This window comes from Helicoverpa armigera, chromosome 1 (genome assembly GCF_030705265.1).
Source record: "Helicoverpa armigera isolate CAAS_96S chromosome 1, ASM3070526v1, whole genome shotgun sequence".
Taxonomy (NCBI): Eukaryota; Metazoa; Arthropoda; class Insecta; order Lepidoptera; family Noctuidae; genus Helicoverpa; species Helicoverpa armigera.
Genome location: NC_087120.1, coordinates 13,199,789 through 13,219,176, shown reverse-complemented (window position 1 = coordinate 13,219,176; position 19,388 = coordinate 13,199,789). Strand labels below are relative to the sequence as shown.

General features: G+C 36.3%; 2 protein-coding genes across 3 annotated transcripts; one reads left to right on the top strand and one right to left on the bottom strand.

Annotated features, from left to right (window-relative positions):
- The first annotated feature begins 463 nt into the window (after positions 1 to 463).
- LOC110374229 (uncharacterized) lies at positions 464 to 6,801 on the top strand. The gene is made up of 9 exons (XM_021331853.3): positions 464 to 624; positions 1,854 to 1,983; positions 2,459 to 2,593; positions 3,010 to 3,149; positions 3,455 to 3,631; positions 4,163 to 4,200; positions 4,290 to 4,358; positions 5,414 to 5,506; positions 5,876 to 6,801. The coding sequence occupies exons 1-9, from the start codon at positions 550 to 552 to the stop codon at positions 6,114 to 6,116; spliced, it is 1,098 nt and encodes a 365-aa protein (XP_021187528.3). The 5' UTR covers positions 464 to 549; the 3' UTR covers positions 6,117 to 6,801.
- LOC110374225 (ER degradation-enhancing alpha-mannosidase-like protein 3) lies at positions 6,729 to 18,556 on the bottom strand. 2 transcript variants are annotated; one of them, XM_021331844.3, is made up of 10 exons: positions 18,245 to 18,556; positions 16,320 to 16,466; positions 14,769 to 14,921; positions 13,351 to 13,504; positions 12,688 to 12,857; positions 11,571 to 11,792; positions 10,917 to 11,082; positions 10,040 to 10,428; positions 9,420 to 9,618; positions 6,729 to 9,056 (listed from the first exon to the last, which is right to left on the bottom strand). In XM_021331844.3, exons 1-10 carry the CDS (start codon positions 18,355 to 18,357, stop codon positions 8,187 to 8,189), a joined length of 2,583 nt encoding a protein of 860 aa, XP_021187519.3. In that variant the 5' UTR covers positions 18,358 to 18,556; the 3' UTR covers positions 6,729 to 8,186. The 2 variants fall into 2 exon arrangements, with proteins under 2 accessions (XP_021187519.3, XP_063891792.1); XM_064035722.1 differs by having other exon boundaries at positions 18,527 to 18,545.
- Between the last annotated feature and the right edge of the window lie 832 nt (positions 18,557 to 19,388).

Sequence of the window (19,388 nt, the reverse complement as noted above, 5' to 3'; positions counted from 1 at the left end):
AATGCAACGCAAAATTGCGTGCAATTCTAAAATTTTATTGATGATTTGGGTTTGTTCTAGCACTATTGTCAATCTGCCATAATAATTCGATTTTGAGGTGACAAGGTATTTGCTTTTCAATAGAATTTATTCAACCAGTTCAAACTACGAAGGTTATTACAAAATCAGTTTTATTGACACATTTAATAAATACGACCATGAATGTTTACAATGATGGTCACGTTGTTATTGTTTACGCATCATACTTACGTTTAATTTATTTATATTATTATGCATACCTGAGAATCATCGTGTTACTTGAAACTTGGTGAGATCGGATCAGTTTGTGATGTCAACATGGCCAGTGGTTGTAGCTCGCTGGTGGCATCGGGGGAATATTAAAATGTGAAGGTAGAACGTAAACGTCCCGATACAGATAGTAGGCATTATTATTACGAGCCGATAACAATTATCACGGCGCGATTAACGCTGATATGTTGGCGAGTTCCTTCACAAACGAACACTAACGCGACATGACGCTTGTTTAACAAAGCTAATAAAGAAGAAAAAATGGATAATCAGAGAAACATAAAATATTCGTCGCATCTAGTGCTGACTGCGGCGCTATCGGGCGGGATCACTATAGTGAGTGGAACTTTGTATTATTTTGTTAGCTTATAGTTGCGATCGATACCATGTACCTATATTATGTGTAACTCATTATTTTAAAAATCTCCATCTACGCCATAGATATAAAAATGTGGACGTTCATATTGCCCCTAAGTCTAGTAGTATATTTAAAAGTTTCGATTCTGACTTCATGTTTATTTATGAACGCAGTTAGATAGGTGTTGCAAATTACAATATCTAAGCGTTGCTATTAAATAGACTAGAAGATAATTTAATATATTCCGTGAATATAGCATTCTTTTAGTTAGAATTTTAAAGCTAAAAGTGCTTTAGATCTATCCCGATAGGTAGATTTATATTGTTTGTTTGGTCCTATATCCTTCGACAATCCTTGAAATATTTGATCAATAAATCCGCATTGTAGGTAAAATATGTTAATTTATCATACTATCTGCTTTGCGATTTTTATCTCTATTGAATGTGTGAAACTACGTTTATCTGGGTACTTTTTTAATTTAAAATATTGGCTTGCAAATGCATATTGGGATTTCTTATCAGTACAAGTTTAATTGAATAAAACTTTTCCTTGTTGCGTGTGTTGAACTTTTCGTATACCGTATTTATAATTTATCTATACGATGACATCATGAGGCATCATCATCATCTGCCTAGCCTATTTCCAACTAAGTTATGGTCGGCTTCCAGTCTTACCGAATATAGCTGAGTTCTTGTGTTTTACATACATACAGCGACTGCCTATCTGACCTCCTCAACCTGGTTACCAGGGCAATCCAATACCTTGATATATAGTATATCAAACAATGATAAAAAAACTGCATCGTGATGACACCCGTTCCAAGTATACGAAAGTTTGACAAAGGAATATTTGTCGACTGCTTTGCGTTAAAATATAAAGTACCCTAGCATTAGAACTGATTACAATAAAATAATGATAGTTTATTAATGAATGCAGAGCGAATGCAATTCAATAGAAATAAAGGGCTTATTACACTTGACTAAATTCAGTCGTGTAAATGTTTCAGACACTAAATTCCACTTAGGAAGGTAGGTTTCATTAAATCATTTAGAAACAAAATTAGACAAACCTAATTAGGCTACTAAATTTTGTAAAGTGTAATAAGCCCTTAACTGAAACTTGAAGCACTGAACTGAAACTAAAAAATGTGCTGTTATTTGTAAACTGTCCTGAGAGAAGTTCGAAGTTGATAGTGTTTTGTTTCCAGGCATTGTCGTTAATATACATTTTGCTGAGCATAGCGGCTATAATATTCAGATTTAACGATTGCGACTTTGGAGTTACAAATAATGGAGCTAATTATTTTTGGAAGACTATCATCAGTGCCTACATTTTAGGTAAGTTTTTGTTTACATAATTGTATAAGCTATCCTTTCTAATACTATAAATGAGAAACTTTGTCGGTCTGTTGCGCTTTCTTTCCAAAGCTACTGAATCAATTTGAATGAAATTTTGTACCAAACAGACAGTCTAAGGCCTGAAAAAGGACTACAAAGTTAGTGTAAGCTATATTAAGTTTCTTCAAAAAATTTTACGTTTGCACGTGAAGAAGTATCTAACAGACATACCTTGGCACTACACAGACGTACCTATAGACTCGACATTTGCCATTATAATATTAGTGTGATAATTATAATACCTGCAAAAAAAATCCCAGAAAATTTAGTCCCTTACAAATTTTATCCACTATAGTAATACTTTTAACTAAACTAATCCATAAAATAATGTTAACTAAACACCACTGTTATTTTCATAATGAAAGATGAATTTATTTTATTTATATGAAAGTTAACACATGTTAACATGTTACAGATGACGAATGTGAGATCTCGTTCTTAACTCGCAACCAATTGGACATCACGGGATCTTACACCGTGTTCGTTTTCGCCACACTCACTCTCAGTTTCTCCGTGCTGTGTTTAATCACTGCCAGCGTGCTTGTTGCAAGTGAGTATTATTAACATTACAACATATCTATTAAGTCTTGGTCTGTCCAAAACAAAAACTATTGCATGATTTTTTCAAGAGCTTATCTTTTAGTGACAACTGTATGAAAAATACGATTCTTTTCACTTAAGAGCATTGTCTGTTTATGAGGAAACTTTAGATTCTCGCTTTCTTCTACCCTTCTCATAATTTGTCACATTTGTTCTCCTTTTAAGTAGTGGCCAGTCATTGGCCAGTTACCTAATAGGTAGAAAGAGTTTGAACATGAATTCTCCATATCGGAGACACGTTAAAAAAGTATTGAGCACCTACAGGCCAGTCTCAACAGTTTTAAAGATATGGACGTGAAGGTGTTTTATCAAACCCATTTACAAAAATAATATAGCATTCGCTATTTAATTTTATGTAATTTCCAGCTATTCAAGATGGCGGTGCGGCTCGATACCTCAACATCGTGGTGTCAGCTTACATCGGAAGCTGTTTCGCAGCGTTCGTCGTGGATCTGACCACTGCCACGCATTTCGGAATAGACCACACTACTTTGTCGAACAAGTTGGTATGTCCTAGGCTTTACCTATCTTTTATTAATGGGGAAGCAGAGATTCAGGTGCTTTATAAATGAGGTTGATGCAATTTTTTATCTTGAGTCAGAAGGCACACTCAAAATTGTTACGAAGAATGAGCAAAAAACTGGATGGTAGGGCAAGTGCCCGTGGTATCCAATGGTCTTTTATCAGGTCTCTAAAGGTACTATACTTATATTGACTCTGAAGATGCCACAGAGTCTCTTGCATGAAACCTTTCAAGGATTCCGTTGCCAAGCAAAGCAAGAAGGTTAAATATGTCGATTGTTATCTCCAGGCGGAGTTACCAGCAGGGTCTTCATCCAACTACAGGCTCGAAGTGTTACGTCACGGAGCGTTCCTCATGATGACGATAGGACTGAAAGGCTACGTCGCACCCTTAGTCCACATGGTACTGCTAATCCTACTAATTGTTTACTTGTTGGAACACAGGAAACAAGTTAAAAATGCTGAGGTGAGTTCTTAATTCACTCTTAATTACAATTTTCATAACTAAATTAAATTGTTGTTACCGCAGCATCAGTCGTAGTAAGTAATTTGAAATCCATTAAGAGCTCGGTAGCTACTAATAAGTCACCTAATAGATTATAGTTTCGTTAATCTTTTCAATAAATATACCAATGTTAAGTTATATACTAACTGATCGATTAATTAACAGACAGCTGAAACCACTGGCTCTGGCAAAAAAAAGACATACTTAATTATTTCAAAAATATGTTCCACTAGCTTCTGCCAGCGGTTTCACCCGCATCCCGTGGGAACTACTTCCCGTACCGGGATAAAAAGTAGCCTGTAATATTCCTCGATAAATGGGCTATCTAACACTGAAAGAAATTTTCAAATCGGACCAGTAATTCCTGAGCGCGTTCAAACAAACAAACTCTTCAGCTTTATAATATTAATATAGATAAAAGACTTCGATGGGAAATTGAAAATTAGTCTTACCATTCAAAATTCAACTATTAAAACATTGTTTTCTTTTCAGCATTCTATCCACAAACTGGGAGCTGTAAATGCATTCGAGTGAGTATAATTCTCTTTACCCTAATATGTATATGTAGGTAGCCTGTTATTTAAAATATTGACTAACTCTGTTTAATTATTACTAACAGTCAGCCAAGGAAGCCAGACGACAATGCCTGGGTATCGGAACCTGATGTATTTTCGCCATTTTCAAGAGGGTAAGATAATGACTCTAGTCATTTTTCTAACGTTTTACAATGCCCGATGCAAAAAGCAGTGTGTGACAACTCGGAGCTCCTAAACGAACGGTGAACCGATTTTCGTTTAAGTAGTTTTGTTTTTTGTGTCACATAATTTTATCCTGAGTGTTCTTAACACTGGTTAACTCAAATCGACTAATTGGTTTAAACTTAGTAGGTACGTGTCAAAAAAGTCTAAGAATTTTGCGAAAAGTTGCTTCCATTCCGGGGGCCCGATTCTCCTAATTTTACTTAAGCAACATACGATTCATGTTCGACTCGATTCGACTGAGATCCAATCCCGACTCGATAACGATTGAAGCGTATGTGGCATTCTGCTATTTTTTTTTGAAATAAACGTTTTTATCCTTTGCTGTTATTTAATAATGAATCATTTTGTCTGCCATTTTGTCTGATGTCGTGGTGGCCTAGTGGGTAAAGAATCAACCTCTCGAGTATGTGGGAGTGGGTTCGATTCCAGGTTAGGCAAGTACCAATGCAACTTTTCTAAGTTTGTATGTACTTTCTAAGTATATCTTGGACACCAATGGCTGATAAAAAGGTGAAGGAAAACATCTTGAGGAAACCTGGACTATAGTCTGAAATCACCAACCCGCATTGAGCAAGCGTGGTGATTAATGCTCAATCCTTCTCCTTGTGAGAGGAGGCCTGTGCCCAGCAGTGGGACGATAAAAAGGCTGTAACAACATTTTGTCTGCAAATGATTTACGATTGCAAAATGATTGTACAGCAAACTACCGTATAGACCAAAATCATCAAAATAGCAGACCAATGGCACACCAATCAAATGTCAATCGAATACGATTGGTCTTTTATTAGTAGCAGAATGCCCGATATGGTTAAAACTGCTATTACGATCATATTGCGATTCGATTTCTATTCGATTTTGACATTATTAACTTAGGAGAATCGGGGCCCGGGACAGTTGAGTCAAATTGTGACAAAGGCTTATGACATGTAGCCAGTAATTTTGTTTATGACAATGTGACTAAGGAATTTGTTTGGTTTTTCAGAGCACAGGTGAATAATGGCTTTATCAGAGACGATGAGTCAGATCGCCCGCCGCGGCCGCGTGTTCCGCCAAAGATAGATTATAGTAATTCCAAGTTAGTATCTTCATATTTAATTATGACTATCAGTACTATTTCGTCAAAGGAGGAAATAGATAATAATATACTCACCGAGTATGCTGCGGAGTTTCGCCATTTCTTTTACTCAGCGAAAACTTATAGGAAGTGGTGAAGAGCAGAGGATCTTGGGGGCTAAATTTTCAAAAGGTTCCGAGTTTCCGAAAAGGAGGCTTTCCTTTTAATAAATGTTTGCCTAATTTCATTATGGACAGGACTGTAGGAAAACTTGAAAACATTGTCAACAATTTCGGAAAATAACCTTTTCATTTTTAAACTCATATTTATTTAAAATCCCTTGACGCAAAATCAGTACTCGTAAGTAACAAGCAATTTAAATTATTCCAGCCGTTCTTACGACCGCTCCGACTCGTGGCAACGCGGACAGCCGAGCTTGAACCACAGCAACCGGCCCTTCTCGTACCTACAAGACATCAAGAGGCCTGGGCCCATGAGGCCTGCGCCTTCCCAAGAGCTTCCTTGGAACCAGGACAATTCGCCATGGTCCCAAGGCCCGCCCGTACCGCAGCCAGACTACAGCCCACAGCCAAGACGATTAAAATCCGCACTAAAACCAGGTTACTTGTAAACGGAGATTGGTATTGTTATTTTGATGTAAATTTTCACAAATTAATTTGTATATTTTTATTCTTTCGCGACTTTTCATAGCGCTGACGATCAAATTGCTTGATTTATTTATTTTTTTAAAAGAGGCTGGCTCTGAGCGTATTTTTAGATATTATTTTACGTTCCACCCCTATATAAGGTGTTCTCGACAAATGTGAATCTACTTCTAATGCATTAATTGTATGCGATACGCTTTATACAAATTAGCTATATTGTGTCGCATTACCTACTCATGACTATAATTCTGACTTTTTCAGTGCTTTTATTTTCTCATTATATATCGTCCTTCTTTTCCCTTCAAACGACATTCCAACTGAATGATATAAATACCTAATTTAATTGTCTATTTATAATGTTTACATTGTTAATTTATATTGTTATAATTTATATTCACTATCTACCGGATAATAAGTAGTTATCTGATATCGGATAGATAGGAAATACAAGCCGGATACTGGATTATCCGTAATTACCAGAAAAGAAACTCATAGGAACATAATAGTTCTATGGCAGTATGGCCGCATCGCAACATTCTCGCTAGAAGGGAATTTTCCAATTTCAATAAAACAACAACTCAAAGTAACATGAATTTATTTACACTCTATTTAAAAACTAAGTAAAAACTGTAATAAAGAAATTTTTAATTACACCGTCTTTTATTTGATTGATGTTATAAATCATCGAATACTCTTTTAAAATATAAAGTACAAAGGCAGGTTGTTTTTCTTACAAAAAGATAAAACATTAAATTATTGAAACTGACAAAATTATTGCCAGATAAGAAGGCACGAAAATTCTTCATTTATTTGATAATCTTACGAACAATATGTACACATTTATTTATACAGTGCAGTTTCTATTATTTACATTACATTACTATGATGTGTTAATGAATATACAATTTCATGTCCGTGAATATTTACAACAGTCTAGTGCAGGTGAGCAGCGACTAACGTATTCAAAATCAAACATTAGTAGAAAATAATTTACACACAATGTTAGAAAATATTATGGACATAAAATTGCTTAGCACTGCTCTTGACCTGCGCAAAAGTTAATTTTTTGATGATGTACTTGTTCAAATGAGGGTCTCACAGCTCAGTAATAAAAGGGTAATAATGATTGAAGTTTAGCTACACGCACTGCGGCTGTAAGAAGGATGTGTGACCGTTTGTTTAAATTGTGAAATCAAAATAATGACACGGCATGCAACGATGTATCATTTTGTTCCCTGTAGGTACTTTATGAGTCTAACGTTCATATTACACTAACAGATTTTAAATAAAAGATACGTAAAGTTATATTTTAATTAAATAATAAAAATATATTTTGCAACACTAATTATCAGTTGTTCATTAACTATGTTAAGTACATTGGGCATGTACCTATTGTTAATGCGAAGTTCAACTGAATTTTAACTATAATTAAACTTTAATTTAAATATCTAACGAATGCCCTACAGTAAGGCTGATTAGGATGATAGTATAATCTGGAAAGTCATTGAAAAATCAACTCGACCCGGTTACTTATCGTTGTAACAAAAATGTATTGTCTTAAGACTATTTATTGCAGGTTAATCAAATCCAGTTGGTCAGTCTAGTATACGCAAACTAATGTTATTGTTTTAAAGATATTTAAAAGGCATTGACTGTTAATGTTTTTCTAGTCTTTTCCCGGATGGACGGTAAAAAAGTATTACATATTACGAAATAATGTGGATACCGAACCTTACAAAAGTATTCCGACAATTTCACTACACGACATCTAACCACAAGTACATTGTCTAAGCCTTACATTCACAGCTCACTTAATACAATCACTTGACACGCGGACGCAGCAGAGCGAAGTTTTCACTGCTAACGAAATTTCAACACTAAGCCGGTTTGAATAAGGACAAATACAGAAGCCACCATCAAGTTACTTTATGTCAATGAGATCAGTGTTGAATCTTTGGCAAAGAAAACGGCGCTCAGTGGGTCAACGTCAACTTAAGTCCTCACTATATTCACTGTAATTTACGTACTCGCATTGGTCAAAAATCATCTTTAACGATCTTATCAGACTTGGTCTCTTTTGTAACTTCTTTGACAGACGCTACAGTTTCTTCTTTGGATATTTTGATTTCACTTTTCGCGGAACAAACGTTGGGCGGTCCTTCTAGCTTTCCTTCCTCGGCAGTGTATTTACCTTTCGTTATGATAACATTTTCTGATTCGTCGCCGCAAGTCTTCTGGTCATCATTTGAAAGCGACAGTTCGAACTGAGCAGCCAGTTGACTCAGTACATTTTTAAGATGGTCGAAAGTCTCCTTGTCATCAGGAACGTTGGGGGCCTGTATAACAGTTTCACAATTGCCGTCCTCACACGTGTTCTCGTAGGTAGCTTTCAGCGTCTTCAATTCGCCGACTGTGACTGTCAATTCTGGTTTTGCTAGGAAAGTGTCAGTTAGGAACCGTCCTTCTTGCGAAAATAGGAATACAGCTGGGATTTCGATGTCATCATTTCCGTCACCTGACATCGCGAATAGGGCTGTGCTTTCGTGGGTGGAGTCTGGTACATTATCGAGAATGATGGCTAGAGTGACGCCGGCTGCTTGCATGTTTCGGACTTTCTGTGCAAATGTGCATTGGCCTCGTTTAGCTATACCGAATTTGCCTTCAACATCCTTTTTATTTTCAATACGGGAGCAAGCGTCTAGAGGAAGAACGAAGGCAACGGTGTTGGTATACTGGTTGGTCGGTGAGATCTCTTTGCCGAAGTGTCCGGGGCCCGCGGGGAAGATTTTGTCGTCGATCTTAACGCCGGCGGGAACTACTCCGTTCTCCATATCGCTTAACGAGTTCCATTTGGACATTTCTCGCATGAAAGTGAGCCCTTCTGCCGCGTCTTTTGCCGATTTCGCCTGCAAATGGAAAAGTTAGGTATTAGATATGTTTTGATTTAGTTATTTTTGTTTTAAATGTGGAATAATGCATGACGACCAGTCAAACAAATGGACTTTTGTTTTTCTTTTCCATATCTAGGGGTATAGAACTGTCCCAGGGTTGAAAAGGCTAGAAGGATAGTCGCTTCGACTCCTTATTCACAGTTAGGAAAAGGCTAGGCGGGCGATTACAATTATTACCTTTTTTAATCCCTACAATATTATAGTCGCCCTGTCTGACCATTTTAGGAAGGTAAATAGATAGATAGACACCACAAAAATTTGGTTGTGTCAAACCTGTAATGTTAGTGATTTGTGTTTTTGAAAGAAATAAATTCTTACCGTAGAAGTAGTATACAGCAGCTGCACCCTCCCATCAGGTAAAGTCAGCACAGATATGCCCATATCTGACAGCGTATGTATCTGTCTCGGGTCATTCAACGGGCGCAGTCTTGCCGCGGGTCGAGCGCTCGCCCCGAGCAGCTGACGCATCGGACGACGGACTTTAGCGGCTTCTAGAGATGCTGTGTTTGGACAGGTTCTGAAATATTTCATGAATATGATAAACATCACGATTATTTTTATATCCAGAGCATGAATGACAGAATAAAACTTAAAAGGGCTTTGAAACTAGCGGTATATTTAGTAGGTTTTTTAAGACGCCGAGCTTGAATTGAATCTATTAGTTCGAAAACTTTTTTCAAACGCTAAATGTGTTTGTCGATAAACGCATTTTACGCACAGCGAAATCCGCTAATAGTATTTGGTAACGACAAAATATTGGTCAAATTTTATTCAATCTATTGTAACTGACTCGTTCGCAACTTTAATTTCTATTGTACTCTGACAAAATGCAACAAAAGATCTGTCCAATTATTAATATTGAGCTACCAAAAAAAACCGCCTTCTTTCTTAAAAAACATTCATGTATTAAACAAAATTAACAGTAAAACAAAACTCACTTCCTATACTTATCTTCATCTTCATCGTCAATTTTCAGCGTAAAATACGTCGTATTTTTGCCGTCCGTCGCCAATGAGAGCGGCAAAAAATGAGCTTCCGTAGTCAGCACATAGTCTTCTAACTTCACTGGAATATCTTTATCTTCGCCAAACAACATATAAAGGTACTTGAAAGTTTCTGCCAGAACAAAAGAATCCATTCTGTCTTCGTGTATTCGAGTTCTCACGTCATTAACTGCAGCATACCCACAAGGCACTCTGGTATATTGCTGAAGGGCTTTCAGGACAGTCTTTCCCACTTGAAGGTAATGGTCGTCTTCGGTAGCACGGTGTAGGAAGTAGGTGGATTCTAGGAACTCTGGCCGTAGAGGGTGTTGACCCCAATGTACCTAGAGAAAAAGAAACATTAAACCTAAGGAGGAAGGAAAGATGAGCGCAGATGCGATAAGGCAGGTAAGTCAGGCGCCTTCTTATAGGTCAAACACATACGTTAAGCGTGACCAAAAGGATCTGTTTCCATTGATTGATATTGATTGCGTTCGGATTCTTTGAGAAAAATATAATTATTTTTTAGTATTACAAAAAATGGGCAGGTTCCAAAGAAGGCGATGATTGTCGAGTTAGTAACGTTCTTTCTGTACCGAACCCCGGCATTTTGGCGTGCTACTTTCTTAGGAGACTGTGTTATGACATTTCCGCTAGTCATTTTATTCTCCATGACCACAACTAAAGCCAAAGTTCATCGACTACATAAATGTCTATTTTCTTTAAACAACAGTTTACTTGGAAAATTGAATGTTCATAATTCATAACAAACATATTGTTTTAAGAAAACTGACGTTTATATTGTAGGTGTGAATATAACTGGACTTTTTACCTGAAAATCTGAAGTAAAGGCCTCTGGTATGAAGGTGTGTCGCTGCATGACTTGGTACAGCATCTCATGCGTCTCCACGGCTGGTCTCACGTCTCCCAGCAGCACTTGCAAGCCCGGCCAGAACGCCAGTAACGCGTCCATGAAGTTCCGAGATTGTAGGTGAGGCCTTTAACCAGGAATATAGGTATAGTAATTATAAACTTTATGTAAAAATATAAGGTTTGAACATGAAACATAGGTATAGTTCTGAAAAACTCAATGGCAGCTTGCATCTAAAATCCGAACCGCTCAGAGTAAGTTTGTAGAGAATTACAAGATTGGAATAATTATAAAAAAGCCTGTATCGATTGTCTTTATTGATTGAATGAGATTAGCCTCTTTATTTCATCACTGTGCCCGATGGGTTTCGCAATCCAAGACGACCGGAGAGATAAGGCGTATTATTGCAAACTTTCAGACTACGGGCTGCTTTATAATATTTCTTAAAAACCAGCATTCCGGAATCGAAACCAGATCTGACCCGTTGCTTACAACTATTAGACCAATAGGTCTTCATGAAAAAGGCATTTAAAATGTTACATATTCTGTACGAAATTTCACAACAAAGCTGACAATTCACAAACAAAAAATATAAAGAGTTATTAGTAAACTTACCTGTGCATGTGAACAGCCAGCATAACAGGACCTCTGCTTATATACTTCATGACAGCGTTGTAGTGTCGGTTGAACCTGGCCAGGTATTTCTCGTCTCCCAACAGAATGTAGGCTTTGAGACAGTATTCGTAGTAGGAGTCGATGCCGGCGCCGACGCCCGCGTCCTTGCGCACCCAGTCGCCTGAGTGAATGTTTATCACTGTACCCATGAGGTCCGATGTCCTGAACAGAATAGTTATAAATTAGTCAGTTTTTGGTTTGCTTCTTTATTTGACTATGAACTTCATTCTTCTTCTTCCTGCTTCATTCCCAAGTCATATATTTTAATCTTTGTTGAAAAATTCGAATCATTATTAATGAACTTAGCAAGTTTTTAGAGACAATGTGACGCCGATCCTAAATAAATTGGGAACAAAACAGGAGAAAGAAGTGGGATATCGGGAAAGCCTTGCGTTTTTTTTTAATTTTAGCATAGCGAAATAAGTATTGAATCTGTAGACTTTGTTCTCATAACTCTATTTACTAATATTTGCATGTCTGAAGTGGACAGGCTGAAAGTCAAACAAGACTAACTTCAGCAAAGCAACATTAAATGACAAATACTGTATGTCACATGTAAATGGACTTACAGAGTGGTGGGCACAAAAACATATCGTGAGAAAAATTTCATTCATTACATTCTTATATTATAGTTAATTTATGATAGTTTTACTAAATACATTATAATAAGAATGTACTGAATGAAAGTTTTCTCACACGTTAGAGCAAGCATGTTGACTTAAAGGTGTGACTTACAATATAACACTAAAAACGGATCCATCCGTTGTTTTAATAATAAAGAATGAAAATCATTCTTTATTCAATATAGTAAAATATTTGCACTCTAAAGGCTCCGAAACTACTGAACCTATCTGAAAAAAATTGTTCACTGTTGGAAAACTAAACTCTTCCCGAGTAACATAGGCTATATTATTATTCCGGTACGCACAGTAGTTCCCAGGGGACGCAATATCATCCATAATTTATATGAAGCTCAATCTCCAATCGCAAAGAACGGATGGATCTCTTATTGCAATCCGCAATAAATGAACATCAAACACTATAAACTAGAACTTACCTATGCCTAATCTTCCACAACCTGTCCATGGCCTTATGCGCTTTCTGCTCATACACCGGGTTGCCAGTGAGCCGGGACAGTGCTGCCATCTCTAAGATCATGGTGCCAGCACACGCGGTGCAGGTCTCTCGAGACTCCGACATACCTCGCATGCCGTGTCGGAGGTTTATCTGGACAATTAATAAAGAGAGCTGATTTCTAATGTTATATTTCTCGTATTTATCACAATAGATACGTAAGTGGTAGTAGCCTACAAAATGTTTACTGGTCTACAAACACTAACAAATTCCTTGCAAATATTCTAAAATGTCCGGTCAACGTGTTCACCGATTGTCGGTAAATATTATAGAATGTCTGCGAAATTGAAAACTTTGTGCGCAAACATACGCTGGCATATATTAATATAACTTGCACCAAGTCAAACAAATTCGCGTGTGCGTGTCCAATTGTGGTGGAATGTCGCCACTCGCCAAAGTAAATGTGATATTTTTTTTAAGGAGTACTAAAGCCATCTGAAAGCCCTTTGACTTTTACAAAAAAAATAACTACAATTAACAAGGACGCGTAATTCTTCCTTCTTGTACACATCACAAATACTTCATAGTACTGTTATTCATTTTAGCATTGCACCGTCGCTAGTTGACCATAAAGTATCCCACTTACCCTTCCATGAGGTATGCCAGTGGAGGTATTGAAGGACGGCAGCAGTCTCTTGCCGAGGTCCTCAGCCATGGCCAGCAGTTCCCCATTGTACCACTGCAGCGCGGGCACCTCACTCTTCAGCTTAGTGGCCAGCACGTGGGCTGATAGAAGACCTCTGTGGTAACCATAAACAAATAGTTGTCATATATAGATGATTGTCTATGTAAAAAATCTTATTATTTTTTGAAAAGCGAAAGCTGGTGTTTGAGTGTGTGTGTTTGTAACATCTTCAAGCGCAAATAGTTGAAAGGATTTTCTTGAAAATTGGTAGTAATGTAGCGTATATCAGAATAACAAAAACGCTAACTTTTATTCGGGTGAAGAAAGTGATTCACTCAGGAAGCGGGTAAAACCGTTGGCTAAAGCTATATAAAATATTATGCTTCGTTGCCTAAACCTAACTTACCAACAAACTAAAGTGAAAACTTGTTCAGAAATAACCCAGACGACAAAAAAACAGTTATTTTGACTTTCAATTACGAATACTTATCTATTTGCTGAATTTTTAATCGTCACTGAAAAATACCAATGACGTACAAGTGTGCTAAGTAATTTGAAAATGCGCAGTATAAAATTACTTGTATGATCATTACTTGAAGAAAGGACGTTTCCTTCGTGTAATATAACGAACTAAGATTACAATATCCGGTGCTTTGAATCTGTTCATGAGGGGCAATTTAAAACTCTTTTATCCAGAAATTGTATAACGTAGCGTTTACAATGTCTTTCAAAACCTGAACGCTGGAGGATCATAGGTTATATGGATATACAAGGATAAACCTTAGATATTACCCATAATACATATGGGAACATTTTCATTAGAGTTTATTTATGTGTATTAAAACTTGCAAAAAGATTTATTTTGTTCAATAAAACATACAAAAACTCTGGCACTTATTGAAAAATCAGCAACTCATAAATAAATAAGTCTATATTTATACTGGCAATGTGATGAGGAATATTTTTCTTACATTAGCCTACCTACATATTTTGTTTGTGGCAGGCTCTAATCAGCTGGATGAGCCAACTCGTGGCTTGGATCTAAATATAATACACAGGCTATAGTACTACTTGAAGTATATTATGACTTTATGACGTAGGTATTTATTCCTACAGGAAAACTAAAGTAATTACAGCAGTCGGATTATTTAAATATCCTGTGTGTAAAGTCTTACTCATCGAGTGCAGTTGTATCAAACAGTAATGTAATGCATGTGTAAATATGATCAAATTATTGTTTGTTTTGCATGCAGGTCGCTTCCAACAGGTATCTGTGGAGATCAAAGGGGGAGGCCTATGTTCAGCAGTGGACGTCCTATGGCTGAGATGATGATGATGATTGTTTGTTTTCATAAATATTCGTGGTACCGTAAACTTACCCGAGCATTCTGATGTTTGTCTCGAATACGGAGACAATAATATCATGATCGAAAGTGACGTCTTTTATAACCAGCTTGATGGCGCGGCTGAATTCCGAGAAATCTCCCATAACAGCCAAAGTATCCAAGCTGTCCACTAGGGTTAGGGAAAAACTGAAAATAACATCGTATTATTAATAACTTGTATTAAGTTTTCCTTAAACCAGATAATAGCGGATTTCTATAACCTCATTTCAAATTGAAAACGAAGCATTATTTACTTCAAATCCTACTTATATAATAAATGCGAAAGTCCGTTTGTTTGCTACGCTTTCAAGCAAAAACTTCTTAACCGATCATCATGAAACTTTGTATACATGCTCTTGGTGGTACTGGAATGAACAAAGGATACTTTTTATCAGCACAACCCGGGGGCGAAGCCGCGGGCGGTAACTAATAGGAAATAAATGCTCCTTCGGAAAATAAAGCTTAAAGGTATGCACGGTTCCAACGAGTGGGTTTCATATTATCCGTAGTTTTGCGATCAGATATTGATATGGAGCTAATTTCAAAATTCAATCTCTAATCGTAACATCACTGGATAGATATAAAGTTATAGATATCCACAATAAGTCATCACATATAGGTATGGCCGGCTCTATCGATCTACCGGTACACATTATGGAAGTCCTACCAACTGCAAGTAAATGTAGGTCAAACAGTTAATGAACCCGTTTATTTTCGTGCATTACTTTCATTTTTGCTCTCAATATTGCAGTTTTTATTTTAAACTCGCCTTGACTCACAAAGCCGAGAAATAAAAGACATATTGTATACTAGACATTTATCGCCAATCATAAGTTTTGCGTTACGAAACGCAAACCTATAAAATTTACATTCTGGCAATCAATCAGTATAAAATAATAGTCCATAAAACGTCCATTGTATGGTTAATAATTTCCCATACAGATAAACTAGTGTTACGCGTTTATTTTTTGATGAAAACATTACAGAATGAACAACAATCGAACTAAGTATGCTCGCAACATATGTTTCTTATCAGGGACTTTTAAATACCTACATATCAAACCATTTTCTACTTGTCATTGAGTTATATAACGACATATGTAATTATTCCCACAATTTCTGTTTTTTAGATTCAATACAATAGCAGGACAATATTTTCATCTAAATTGAGAATACAAAACAAAATAACTTTGGATGGGTAACCTACTTTTGCAATGAGGTACACGACCAGTTAAGTAGGTCAACTAAGATATCATCTGGGACATAGTCACAGATAAGCAAGAAGTTTGTTGCTTTCGTTATTGTCGGTTCGCAACTAACTTCTGAGCACAGGTAGGCGCAAGTTGATCATACTCTGTGAACCTAACCACCATTATATAAAATTGGGCCAGAAATATACAATAGCAAACCACTTTATTGCAGAAGATTAAGGAAAACCGACTGTAATTACACAGGTGGGTAATATCCAAGTAAACAACACAGAACATGTACTACATATTCACAAATAAAACTTTTTGGTCTGCAAAAAATTCTATAAACTCTTACTTTCCGAGGGCATCGTCCATGTCACCGCGACTGGGCGTGATGCCCTTCCACCGTCCTTTGCAGCTTAGCGGCATCAGCTCGTCAGCTGGGTATGCATTCTCCATGTATGCGTCATAGGCATGATAGAACATTTTGCGAGCCTCCTCCCTGAAACAAATGAAACTCTCTTCATTTCTAGTGTAGAGCTCGGCGGTTCAGGATGGAGACCTGTATTTTCTGAGGCACCCTTTTATTCTCACAATGTATTTATATTTTGTAAGAAGAGTTTCTACATGATATGACATTATTATCTTAAGCTATCTGTGTAATGGAAATGCCTGAACATAGTAAAAAATACCTGTTAAAAGCGAGGTAGATTCAAGCATTCAGACAAATAATATACCTAATTACCTAGTCAATTTCCATCTGAAATCTGTTGAAAAATACAAATAAGTTGCTGATGATGACGAAAGCTTTAAAACATAAGCATCTTGATCTGTAATTGCTAATCACAGCTAATTTAAGTCAGGTAAATCTTTATTTTTAATCAAACATACTTATCAATGGACCTGTGTTATCAGCTTACAGCATATAGCAACTGTCACACTTTCTGGAACATCTGTATGCTTGTTATTAAACATTTGTAGGGAGTTAAATATTACACAACTTGTTATTAACATTCTACAGTAACCTATTTCTGTACTACATAAAGTTGTGGTAGAAACACTACTTAACACTCAAGAATGGCTGAACAATTTTTGGAGAAGGACCTTAGACCTGGGGGGAAGGGCACAGGATACTTTTTGTACCCATCTTGACAACGCAAGAGGTTTCCTTTGGGGGACACAATTTAATCCAAAGGCAGAAGATAATTTTAAAAAAGATAATATTCTGTATACATAACCAAGGGGTATTGGGTTGCCCGGGTAACTGGGTAGAGGGGGGCAGTCACTCCTTGTAAAGCACTGGTACTCAGCTACATCCGGTTGGACTGGAACCCGACCCCAACATAGTTTGGAAAAAGGTTAGGAGGACGATGATGATAATATTCAGTATGAGCATGAAAACCTAACAATTGAGGCATATCTCAATAATGACCTGACGTATTCCAAACCAAGCAAGTACCAATTATCTTCTCCTAGGATATATTTACTTGCTATTGCAACTTGGATACAAGATGACCACAAACTGAAAACTACAGAAAATTTACGAATGTCCTAAATCTCCAATCCACATTACATATATGAAGCCTACGCTTATGTGGGGCAGTAAAAAGGCTGATGAAAATACTCATATATTTATATTTTATTTCACACATGATCAAGCAAGTATCTATGTTTTATTTTCTTTATCAAACAGTAATTAACCAATCAAAAGAGAGAACAACAAAGTAATATTATAGGTTGTGAATAGTGTTCATAGACAAGTTTTTACTACCATATTTCTTATAAGATTTTTTTTTGATAATATTAGGTACATATTTATGTAATTGTTGACAGCGTTACTGGTAATGTAATTTGTAATCCTCAACAGTAGCTCTGCTGATGTAGGCCAACAGTTTCTCTGACACAGTTTGTGCTGACCTTCAAGCTTAATACAAGCATGCTGAAGGAATAACTACAAAAAATCACTGGTACAACAATACAAACTGACTGATACTTATAAATAATCAAACTGCCTTAAAATCCAACTGGATTCATAAGCTTATTATTTTGTACTGGAGACTCATGTGGTTTTAAAATTACAAAATGATTCTGAATATTAAAGTTTTGAAAGTTTAATCGGAAATATAACATTATCGAAATTTCTCGTTTATCTGTTGTACACTTAAAACTTTCTTTTATTCGCCCTCGATGGTCCTAAGCGATTAAAAGTTCTGCCTATCGCTGATACTATTGTTGTTAGTCAATCAACCTAATCTTGCAACATATTTACAGTTATTTTACCTTAAACTCTGCCGTTCTGATTTTGACATACGTGAAGCAGCTTCTTCTTCTGTCCTTACACATATTATTGCTAAAATAAAAACTAATAAAACACGATATGCCATTATCACCATAATCACAATATTTTCAAATGACTAGTAATCTTAACTACAAGTAACTGTGTTCCAAACAAGAATAAATAAACTAATAATTTTCAGGTAAAACTAGACTGTAATTACATGAATGTTTAAAACGTATAAAAGAAAAAACTCTAGTCAGTTTTTTAAAGAACAGACTACATACCTACATACATAAACTCCTACCCACTCCTACCCAATACTACTAAAATCGTCCATGACAGTTGTCAAAAATAAACGTCAGTGTTGTCAAATGCGTGGATAAATTACGTTCCAGTTTGGGAATAACGCATTGTTAAGCGTTTGCTATAAAATTAAAATGTTTAATTTACTTAAGAATTATATTCCACTGCATTATGACTACTTTTTCAATATATTTTTTTATCCCTTCAAAGTCCTTATGCTATAAATTAAGATTAAATGTCTAATCTAACTTATAAAGCATAAATTATTGCTTGTTTTTCATCTCTTTTTAAAGCCACTTTAATTGACATGGAACGCAAATCGTCTTCAACACGCGTAAGACCACGTAACCGTTTATCGCAAATATATCATAATAAGGATATAATCTGGATTAATCTGAACTTTCAGACTATAACATCAAGTGCAAAATATATCCTAGGTGTACCTATGCATAAAGATACCGCATAGCAGATTGGCGGATACCTACGCAAAAAAACTATATTTAGGTATAGGTATTATAATTACGTCTGCCTCTACCAATACGAAAATCAAACTTTAGAGGCTTTTTCCTCAAACTAACCAATAAGTAGCGCTCGCGACATCTCTAAAATTATACACGTAACATTCTTTTCTCTAAAAAATCTCAAATTAACAATAAACTTGCCCCCGCTTCGCTCGCACCCTCCAATTAAGTAGGTACTTCGCTCTTTTTTAATGTTTAGTCTATAAATATATAAAATTATGTATTTATATGGGCGTTTGTAGCTGCTCAACTGACATAGATCCTGGCACGACCCTCATTATAAATCCCATCTTTAAAGGCACAGTCGCTACCTTTTTTATGA

What these genes read in the sequence shown, in the direction of transcription:
- LOC110374225 (XM_021331844.3), bottom strand. Translation starts at nt 18,357, where the DNA reads ATGGTGATAATGGCATATCGTGTTTTATTAGTTTTTATTTTAGCAATA. An exon ending in ATGGACGATGCCCTCGGAAA is followed by an intron (nt 14,922 to 16,319) that starts GTAAGAGTTTAT and finishes TGTTATTTTCAG; the next exon opens with TTTTTCCCTAACCCTAGTGG. An exon ending in TGCTGTATACTACTTCTACG is followed by an intron (nt 9,057 to 9,419) that starts GTAAGAATTTAT and finishes TTCCATTTGCAG; the next exon opens with GCGAAATCGGCAAAAGACGC.
- LOC110374229 (XM_021331853.3), top strand. Translation starts at nt 550, where the DNA reads ATGGATAATCAGAGAAACATAAAATATTCGTCGCATCTAGTGCTGACT. An exon ending in GGAGCTGTAAATGCATTCGA is followed by an intron (nt 4,201 to 4,289) that starts GTGAGTATAATT and finishes TATTACTAACAG; the next exon opens with TCAGCCAAGGAAGCCAGACG. An exon ending in TTTTCGCCATTTTCAAGAGG is followed by an intron (nt 4,359 to 5,413) that starts GTAAGATAATGA and finishes TTGGTTTTTCAG; the next exon opens with AGCACAGGTGAATAATGGCT.